Source organism: Gadus morhua, chromosome 15 (genome assembly GCF_902167405.1).
Source record: "Gadus morhua chromosome 15, gadMor3.0, whole genome shotgun sequence".
NCBI lineage: Eukaryota > Metazoa > Chordata > Actinopteri > Gadiformes > Gadidae > Gadus > Gadus morhua.
The window spans coordinates 3,216,399-3,227,313 of NC_044062.1; the positions used below are offsets into that span (position 1 = coordinate 3,216,399).

The 10,915-nt window shown below is 45.9% G+C and overlaps 1 protein-coding gene across 2 annotated transcripts; it reads right to left on the reverse strand.

The window, feature by feature from the left end:
• Window positions 1-221: 221 nt before the first annotated feature.
• On the reverse strand, window positions 222-10,226 carry elovl5 (ELOVL fatty acid elongase 5). 2 transcript variants are annotated; one of them, XM_030379039.1, is made up of 8 exons: window positions 10,073-10,226; window positions 8,049-8,113; window positions 6,771-6,958; window positions 3,480-3,557; window positions 2,634-2,805; window positions 2,050-2,174; window positions 1,682-1,816; window positions 222-1,202 (listed from the first exon to the last, which is right to left on the reverse strand). In XM_030379039.1, exons 2-8 carry the CDS (start codon window positions 8,104-8,106, stop codon window positions 1,092-1,094), a joined length of 867 nt encoding a protein of 288 aa, XP_030234899.1. In that variant the 5' UTR covers window positions 8,107-8,113; window positions 10,073-10,226; the 3' UTR covers window positions 222-1,091. The 2 variants fall into 2 exon arrangements, with proteins under 2 accessions (XP_030234899.1, XP_030234898.1); XM_030379038.1 differs by lacking the exon at window positions 10,073-10,226 and adding an exon at window positions 9,699-10,006 and having other exon boundaries at window positions 599-1,202.
• Between the last annotated feature and the right edge of the window lie 689 nt (window positions 10,227-10,915).

The following is a 10,915-nucleotide window of genomic DNA, read 5'->3' on the forward strand; positions in this document are numbered from 1 at the left end:
AGTAGGATGGGCTTGGAGGCAGAGGTCTGTGCAGTGCTTTACAGAGGAAGGCCGTCCCCACATCAAAGCCCTTGCCTTTTTCATCGTTCAGTGTTCTTCAGACGTAAAGGTTTTAAAAAGGTCAAAATTACTAAATATAGCTACTAAATGTCTATCTGCCCTTTGTATCGAAGCTTGTGTTTAATGGTCTGGAGGAATGTTGCTGGATTTTGGGGTGGAAGACATGGCATGCCAAGCAGGAGGAGTGTGGGTTTTCTACGCTCGTCTTGGATTCAGAACTCTGGCAGACGTTTCCACCGAGTGTATGAGATCCGCGCCATCGCGCTTCGGGCCTGCTGATCAGACCGATCACCGACTGCCAAGAAGTCAGCGTTTCACAAGCCAGGTTAAAAAAAAAAATGTAAGACATAGTTAAAAAACAAAATCTAAAGGATTCCTAAACTAGACTGTACATTAATAATATCCCATCCGCTCAGGGTTAAACCGCTGGCCAACCAGGTGGCTCTTGTACATAATAAATACATCAAGTCACAACTATAGAGGGAACACGTAGTACTACAACCAGTACAGGGGAAGGGCCAGAAAGAATGTTCTATAATTAGGAAGATAATTCTCGATTTTATTACCGGATGTCACTCGACAAATCAACTTAGCGTTGAGCTCTCTCCGGGCTGCCTCAGACGGCTCTAGTGCTTTGATCCACGGAACCGTTGTAGACAGAAGGTACGGGAATGACAAGTGTGTGGCTTTGTGAGCGACGGGCACCAAGGAAGGGCTGGGAGAGGCCCTTCGTCAACCAGCAAGCTATTCGGCTATGGAGGCGTGTTAAATATATGGAGTAGAAACTATTGTCTCACAGATAAAACCAGTCCTGGAAGTACAGCTATGATAGCATTATGTAATACCATTAGTGGTAATATGTGCAAAAATATGTAAAAGTCTCTGGATAACTGGGGCTATCGCTATTTTTACTTTCCCAAGTGGATACCAAACTATTTGAAGTTCATCGTATGAACGGGGATATATACACGTGTCCCCGGAACAGCTGCTGCTCTACAACAAAGGGCTCGGTGAGGTCGTGGTACTGTACATTAATCCACCCTCAGCTTTTTATGGAGAGAGTGTTCCACGTGGGACACTCCGTTGGCGTGTCCGTTCGTTGAGGAGCCGTTCTTAAGGGACACCTTCTGCTTCTTGTAGGTCTGTTGGGGTTGAAGCGAGGGAGACGAGACAATGGAGACAGAATGTACGAAAAGAATGTTAATCAACTGGTATTCTCCACGGAGGCAGTGCATCACTCATGCCCTGCCTGCCAAACCTGAAAGGCCACGTGTGTCCCTCATCTACTGTCTGACATACTGCGAGGAATCTGAATATCAGAGGGAGATCGTACTACGCATGCTCTGTGTTTCTCACATCGGTCTGATCTGCTACCATTGACTGATGACTGATTAAAAAGAGGACATTCCGATCAGATACTGATCGGAATGTCTCCTTTTGATAATGGAAGAAAGTGTGACACACAAAATAAGGCTAGACAGAAGGGTACAAATAATTCCACTAAAATAGGAGAGAGAGAGCCATCATACCCAAGATTTCTCTTTAAAACATTAATCCAAAACTGATAAAAACGTATAAAGAGCAAAACCAAAAAAAAGAAAAGTAAATCTTCTCGGCTGACCTGAATGTAAAAGTTGGTGAAGAGTATGATGAGGGTCACCAGGTATCCTATCTGGAACCACACCCAGCCCCGGGGGAAGTTACAGGGCCACGCCAGGGCACACAGCGTCTGGGTCATCGTCATGAAGAACTGAATCTGGAGGGAGACAAGGCAGGGAGTTCAGGGGAACCGCAGCACGATAACAACTGAACCTGGAGGGAGTTCAGGGGAAACCGCAGCACAATAAGAACTGAACCTGGAGGGAGACGACAGAGGAGGTTCAGGACAGCAGCAGCAGCAGCACAATAATAACACACAGGTGGGCTTAAGATGAAAGGCTTTGGGAGCACTGGGAACAACAAAGCAACCGATTGAAGCAGCGGGCGTACCAGTTGTCCCTGTGTGATGTACTTTTTCCACCAGAGGTATGGCCGCAGGGCCGGCACCGCGGACAGGCCGTAGTAGGAGTACATCAACACATGGATCAGGCTGTTGAGGGCCGCCCCGAAGTACGCTGGCAGAACACACACAGGAGAGAGACGGCGCATGAATTATTACTGAGAAGGAGGCCGGCGAGTGAGTGGCTGGTACAGGCAAACGGTCGGGTCGAACGCGTCGCTCGGCCAACTCAGTTATTTAACACCTCCGGATCGGCTGGGTGGCAAGTAGGGACACTGGACTAATGAAACGGCGAGTCAAACGCCAGTTGAGAAGGCATTTCAGATACATTTGATGATTTAAAATCAAAAAGAGGAAGATTTAAAAAAAAAAAAAAACTGAAATCATTTTGTGGTTGAGACAGGAAGAGATTTGAAGGAGAACGGTGAAAAGAACCACAGAAGGCTTTTCGATAGTGGGTGTATCGCTTGCAGGATATCAATTATTTAACCCGGCTAGTCGAGGCCTTGGGACGAACGCTGGCTACTGGAGTGACGTGCATCACTGGAGGGTGAAGTCGAGCTGGGACACTCACAGTGGCCACAGGGCACCCAGTTCATGACGAACCACCAGATGTTGGGCATGCTGGCGTGATGGTAGATGTGGAGGAACGTGATCTGATGGTTGTTCTTCCGCAGGATGAAGAAAAAGGTGTCCATGAACTCGATGAGCTTGGAGAAGTAGTACCACCAGAGCACATGGATGATCTGGGGAGAGAACAGACAGAAACCAAAGCTCAGGATGGTTGGAGTCACAGACGTAGCGAATAAAAACCAACGTACGAAACAAAAATAAAATAAGGTGTCGTGTTCTTCGCAGAGGAAGACTCGATAGTAGCTTGAGGTGATTTTATCGATGTACTCCTCACGTGATCAAGAACATGGCCACATTTCCAAAAGGCCTTCAAGGTTAAGCATGAACCATAAAACGTAACAATCTGCGGCCATAACTGGTTGTGGTGTTGGCACAGTGAGCCATATTGTGCTATCACAGACGGCCACCTGGGCCTTTGAAGAAGGTTATCATGTCATAAAACATTACAGTAACTCCTGTCTGCTGCTCATCGGATGGGATTTTCAGGTACTGGCTTATTTAACTTCCACCTATATCCAGATCCATATATATACATATTTATATATGTATATTTATATGTATACGTCTTTCACTTCTCTAAGCACTTGCACACAAACATATATATTGCTATATATATTTATTAATTTATTTATATATATATGTATATAAATAGAAAAATACACAAAGGCCTATTCAATTTGTTTCATACAAATATATAATTTATTTACATATTATTTATTGTCTAACCATTAAGAAAAGTATACAAAATGAACATAAAGTTCCAACAGTTATTCAGTCGCTCAGTCACCTTGTTATCGGTCTCGTCATCGCTGTGTGTGTCTTGGCAGTAGAAGTCGTACCCTCCACTCCTCACTGCGGCCACCAGCTGCGGACAAAGTCGGTCAAGCAAAGCGTGAGAGGCTGGACTGTAGTGGAGGAATTCACTGCATTACGTCACGGCTATGTGAAACTATATCGAACATAACACACACACACACACACACACACACACACACACACACACACACACAATAACAGTCTTCTGTCATTTGGGGGAGATGAGGAGGAAGACGATGGCTAACTGTTTATAGACTCAAGACGAAGGCAAGTTTTTATTCACACACACACACACACACACACACACACACACACACACACACACACACACACACACACACACACACACACACACACACACACACACACACACACACACACACACACACACACACACATTCTTGGAATCACTGCATTTTTCTTTTAACATGCAATACACTGTGCGTCAAAATGATTAAACAGTGTTCCGGGTTATGAAGGAGTTGTGCAGTCAAACCAGGGTGCAGCCTCCATGACCTTTGTCCCAGATACACCATAGAGCCAAAACGCTACGCAGAACCCTTGATTCACAGGCTGCTGCAGGGGACCCCATCAACCACAGGTATCCTGGTACATGGTTGACCTCTCAGTTGTCACCCTCAGTGTTAGCCTCCATTATGTTTCAATATCTCCCATTATGTTTAATCTCTCATTATTCGTCACTGTCCCGTTATTATGATTTGGCACGAACTCAACTCAATTCACCTCGACCATCAGTGTATAAACACATGACAAGGGCGGGGCGATGGGATACCTTCCAATCATTGGCCGTTTTCTATGTTAAACATACAAAAAGGCGTCACCCCCTGTTTCCTATTGGGTTACCGTTAAGCAGAGAAAGGCCAATCACGACATCGCCGACACCCTCTGCAGGTTGAACCCGTCGGCGGGTTGTGATACCAGGGTGGGATCGCCGCCCAGACCTGTTTGTCTATGGGGGGTCTGTTGTTGGGCTGGTAGAAGAGGATTTGATGCTGATACCAACCCCTCAGTTGCTCCATTGATCAATGGCTTCAGAACAATAGGGGCTTAGGGACAGGTCTGGCAGGGACGAGGAGGAAGGTGAATCAACGGCAATTGTTTGACCAAATCCTCCAGAGTAGTGTGGGGTACAGACAGATGTTGGGCAGGGAGGGGGATAAGAACAGGCTAAGGACCAAACATTCAGTCCCTGATCAACTAACAGCGGGGGGTCAGAGACAACTCTGTCAGGGAGGGGGCTGAAAACAATATGAACTGTTTAGCAATTAACATAGTGTTCTTAAATCCTCCGTTTGACACTTCTAAGTCTCATCAATGATCATGTTAACTGTCACGGGAATGACTTTGTTCTTCCTCAGAAACCTTTCCAATGTACTTTTCTCAAATGTGGACTTTAAATGGCAGGCCAGAGACAGAAAGAATCCTGCCGATCCTTCTAGTTCATCGCGCTGGGCGTAGTGAGCTACCACAGACATCCATTGGGCCATTCCAGGGGATTTACCCCCCGCTCGCCTTGAAAACAGGCCATCACGTTGAAAGCTAATTGCTCTAATGATGGGGAAGGATACAGCTGCAACATGATGCTCTAATAACCCGGCTGTCCTCATGACTTCCGGTTCTGGGCCATCAGTGAGGAGAGGGGAGTGGGAGCACGTTGTCTCATGCATGGGTCTCTGCAACGCAATCCAAGCAGTTTGATGTCTGCATCGATCCGGGTGCCCCACGCCGCTGGTTAACGACTGCATCAGTTCGGGAGAATCCACGCTGAGAAGGCAGAGATCGGCCTCGCTCGATGCTGATCCACCGAATAAGAATAGATTCACGTCTCCGCATGATTCATCAACACTGCTTTCCTAATTGATTCAAGAGCCTAGACGCTGTCCCGAGTATTTACACATCACCAGATGTGAGCGAGGACAAGCCCCTCGTCCCGGATGGATTATAGACATTACACAAGCTAAAAACACAGCAGCAATCAGGGTTTACGGTTTAAGGACGGCTCCGCCCCTCCCCGAGGCTGTAACACAATAAAGAGCAGCTCGGTGTGCACTTTGATTCCCAGGACGCCCCAGCTGCTGTCAAAGGGTCACGACAGGGCCCTGAGAGAGCGCACGTGTCGAATCAACCAGCACGTGCGCTTGGCTGGGTCCGGGCCTCCGGCCTCTGACCCCTTATACAGCTGAGGTATTTCTTCAGGAAGTCTTCTCTTTGCAACGTGGTCCGGGCACATGTTTCCCCCTTTCCCCCTGGCCATGGCCTCTTGCGGTACTAATTGTGTATAAATGTCGGGGAGCTGGCAGTAGTAACCCAGCCACTACACGTGTTTCTATCCATTTTGTGCACCATGTGCATATGAGGTAGCCGGCAAAAGGTCATGGTGATAATTAGTGGTACACTTAAGGTCAAAGGTTTAGTTATATCAACCGCTTGTTTTGACGACTTCATAAGCGATCCATTGGGTGGATTCACCCTGGTTCACCCTGGTTTCCAGTTTGAAAATGGCTGTTGTGTACCAGTCGGTAAAACAGCCTCGCTCGGCAATGCCGCCTGTAAGGCACATTTGTTTGACCCCCGTTAATAATTAGGTCCTCTAAATCTTTAAGATATCCAATGCAAACCTTGTCAATTAGATATTAAGCATGTGCGTACCATGGCCGTCCTCAGAAGACAAAAGGAGGCTGTAGGGATGTCTGTGAGGATTTGTTTGTTGTAACAATGACCCCTGTCACAGCCCAGCTGTGCCCTCCCCCTCCCCCACCACCCCCCCAGACACCACCCCCTATCTCTGGTGGTTGGGTTTCTGTGAACCACACCAAAGGCCACTGGCCTGTGTCTCATCCAGTCCAACCAGTCCTATTTAATTCAAACCACAGCACACAATGCTGAGCGGCGTGTGACCGGTATCTACCGATCAAGGGTTCATCTTGAATGAGACCATAGCTGGCTTTTGTTTGACTTTTAAGCCCTTTCAGTCATTTACTAGCGACTCGGACGATTCCGATAAATGTGGTTAACGAGCCCTCAGGGGTCAGAAGGGCATCTCTCTCAAGGGGGCGTACAGGTTATGCTGCGGACATCAGGGATCGAACACCCTAATACAGCCACCGGGGACTACGCTTTAGTGACATCCTAACAGAAACCGAGAGGAATCGAAAAAAAAAAACACCAGTGCACCATAACACTTTGGTTACCATGCATCACTAGCGGCGAGGGGCCCATCAAAGCTGTCCCACTTCCTCACCTCATAGAACATGTAGAAGGAGAGCACGGTGAGGACCAGGTTGTAGGCCACCAGCAGGGGTCGGCAGGACAGCGGCTTGCGGTCCCTCATGAACTTGGGCCCCAGCCACAAGATGAGCAGGTAGGCCAGCGACAGCGCCAAGGTCGGGGGGTAGTTGTCGAGCAGGAGCCATCCCTTCACCCGCTGGTCTGGAAGCCAAAGCGCATGTTAGGAGTTTGAACGGGGGGGGGGGGGGGTACATGTCTTACTTTGACACTGCAGTGTGTGTGGCTTTCTGGCGTCGAGTGCACTTTTAGTGTCCTTGCAACGAAAGGGTCAGAGAAGGGATGATGGGGGGGTTAGAGATAAAGTGGGTCATCGGTGGACACGTAGTTGTCCTTTGTTTGGGTTTGAGGAAGTGGTCGAGGGGGGATTAATAGAGAGACTGAGCAGTGGGAAGCGAGGAGGAAGGGTGTTGCCATATAAGGAATAATTGTATACAGTACATGTATGGACAGAGAGTGTAGACATACCCGTTCTAAATATAGGACATACTGGGTGAAGGCGAATCCTACTCTCTCCAAAACCACTAAAGGCAGAGTGTGTGTTACATGGGTAAAAACTGGTTGTTGAAGGTCAGTGTCTCTGGTACATTTGTTCTCTCAACTAAGGCTTAAGGCATGGTCGGCTCATAGCACACAAAGTCAAACTCTGATTGGCTATTAAGAAGGAGTGACATTTAATAACAAAAACGATATGAAACAAATGTATCTTCCAAGAGCTCGCTATTAAGCTTTTTAAGCGGTTAACGTAGCAGTAAACCCAGAAGTCTGTTTGTCTAACATCTGAAAGGGTTATGTTTAACATAGGTACCATAAGATAGCCAGGAACGTAAGTACGCTGTAGGAAAAGAAACATTTGGCTCAAGAAACGAGTATCCACAATAATGATAATGATATGCACTGGTTTTGCTATTTAGTAGACGCTCAGGTCCAAAGCAAAGTGAATTCAGTGTGATTACTGAGCAGCTAGAGTTAGTCATCTTGCTCAGGAATGCCTACAGGCAGACAGAACAAAAGAAAACATTTGGGATCAAACCTGGTTCCTTTTGGCTGGGAGTCCAACCCACCAGCCCCTACACTAGCCACCCGCCGTTCTCTTTGTTGCTGTTTTTTAACTCAGACTTTGAGGTGGATGATAAAAGCTCCTCGGGACCCCAGACAATGACAGGAAGCTATGGAGGAAGTGATGCAGGAGTTACACGAACAGCAGCGAAAGGCAATGGATGTGGAACCTTACCTCTTGGCCCCATCCATGATTCAATGTAGATGTTTAATCTGTGATTGAATGGCTCCATTTATCACCTGTGATGACAACACACAAAGGAACGATATCAAAAACACAATAGTATAATAGGAGATTTACAATTTCACTATTGAGTCGACACACCGCGAGGGAATTACGATTGTATATCGGTTAGGAGCTGATCAGGGTACGGCATCTTGCTCAAGATGCCTACAGGCTGCGGACATTGGGGATCGATACAGTACCTTACGGCTGGGAAGAGATCTCCCTATAGCTATCCTGTCCAATCTTTGATCAGCAACTTTATCGTTCTACAGTTTGAACATGTATCGCTTATACTTTAAACTATACAACGCATTGATACATGTTTGAAATGTTGTGAGTTAATAGTCTATAGTCGATTTCATCAAATAAAAGTTTTACTACAATGTGTTTAAGGATATTTTAACAATAAGCATGGACAAGACAAAGCCACTGCCTGTAGAGCACTCCTCTGAATCGCACCATAGTTTCAAACTATCCCTGCAAAGAAGGCACACACATAATTATCACACTCAAGACGTCTGTGTACCACTTCTTACTTCGAGGTTCAATTTAATCATGTCACAGAGAACCATCATCTATATTGCATGTGTATTGGGAGATAAGGCGCAGGAGATCTGTCTGTGACGTGCGTTGCGATGCCATGTCAGATGCTGCTGTCCTGGCGCCACGCGTGTCACTGTGTAATGTGAAACGCTTCTGCAAGTCGATAAGCCAGTGCACTCCGTTATTAGTAGCAATTTCATACAAAGCGTTGGTGTAGCAGTATTCATTTTGCTGAGTAATTTGATACGATATGCATGCATTGGTTTAATGGGATGAATGTATGTGGAATACACTGGGGTTATTCGCGTTGCCCTGGGTTTCTGGGGACAGAGAAACAGATCCGCTAATGAGAGGACCTATCAAATTATACCGGTAGCTAAGCTACACTATCTCTCTAGCTATAATGTTTTACATACCAATATATTTTATAACACGGTAACAATTGGCTTTTGTGTATCATAACCTAGCCCCGATAGGGTTATTTAAATCAACCAAACGATATATCTGTACAAAGGTCAAGTGATACCTGTGCATGATAATCTGTTTGTTTAGAAAGTACAGTATCATTCCACAGACTAGTACATGTTTATTGGAGGACTAACGCATATCAACACAACAGACATCTAAAGCGAAAAGAGTTTAAAAGGATTTGGATATCAAACAAGAATAACCCATTCTGGGCAACATCCCATCACTGAAATGAAAGCGGATGAACAAATAATGTTTCCGGAGGCAAAAACATCCTGATATAGATGGAGAGGCCTAGATGCACCTTCATTTTATCTTTATTCTATATTCCAAAAAAAGCGGATTTACTTATATCGATGCACTTCCGTGAGTATGTATCCGTATATTATACATTCATATATTTATAATGATGGAATTCAACTTTAAAACGTAGCCAAAAAGCACATGCTCCAACCAGCACCAACATGCGATTCAATCAACCAACGTGTTTCCTCGTTACTGACAGGACTAGGGTCTATGGAAAATAACATTATTAACAAGTCTTTAGTTTCCATTTCATCGCGAAAGAACAGAAAACAGTCAACATACCATAGCGTACAAAAACCAACAGTTGGCTCCGTCAAACTTTAAAAGAGTGCGAGTGGCGTCCGGAGCTCGGTTCTTTCCCTCTAGACGCGGTGGTTCTCTGCATAACCCCATAGAGGGGAGGGGAGGGGGCGCGGGAGGGCTCCACCACCCCTGGCGGTGGTGTCGCCTCCTGGTCGCATCTAGGCTACGGCACAACAGAGGTCACCGCCTCATCATCAGCCGACAAACATCCAGTCTGACGCCATTCCAGTCCTACGAGTAATCCGCAAAACCCTCGGAAGTCGAGCTGTTATGGTCGTTCCTCACACAAAAACTCGAACATTGTTAGCGAAGCGCGAATAACGCGGTAAAAAAAAAGAAGCAATGTTACCTACCTTGGGGGGAGTCGCTGTGTAACCTTGGCTTCCCGGTATCCGCACAACGTGCAGCCTTGTGGTGGAGTGGGAAACGAGTGGGAGGAACACGTCGACTGGCCGGGTGCCGTGTGCGAGCATTAAAACAGGGCGCCGGTGTTTGCTATCGCAGAACAGGCCAAAATAATCTCAAACAAAGCCGTGCCCCTCTCTTTACTAGATTAGCATACACCAGTGAAACCGTGCATCTCTACGTTACCGGGGTCTAGTGAAAGATGTACTTTTATTTTTTAAATCTTGAAGTCCTTAAACGCCCGGAAACTTGATGGATGGAATATGAATGAATGAATGAATGGCTGTGCTTTAAGGCTATATCGAAACATATGATTATATCAAAAGTACACAATTAATTCAGTTCACCCACTTTTTAGGGTGGTGTACCCTACTAAAGATCTATAGTTGACCTTAAAGTTTAATCAAGTGTCAGGATGTCTACAGCAAGCCTGCACCCACAGATCAATATATTAATCATGCCTGTCTAAATAAGCAAAGTAAGTAAATAGCAAAACCAGAGTAATTATACATTAGAGAAATAATACAGTATTAATAGATTTTACGGTGGAAGCCTGCACACTACAATTACACATTTCTTTACATTGATCAAAACATTATCGATCGGAATAGTCTATTCGGGGGCATGGTCAGAATCGTGTTAACCTCTCTATGAGGATTAGGATTTTAGATAGGTATTCTGTAGGATTAATCACTGGGTTTATAATTATCTGCATCAAAGCACATCTTGTTAGAAAGCCCTGAGCTGGCCATAAGTCAGACGAGCACCGTCCTTAAGAGCTAGAGCATTGG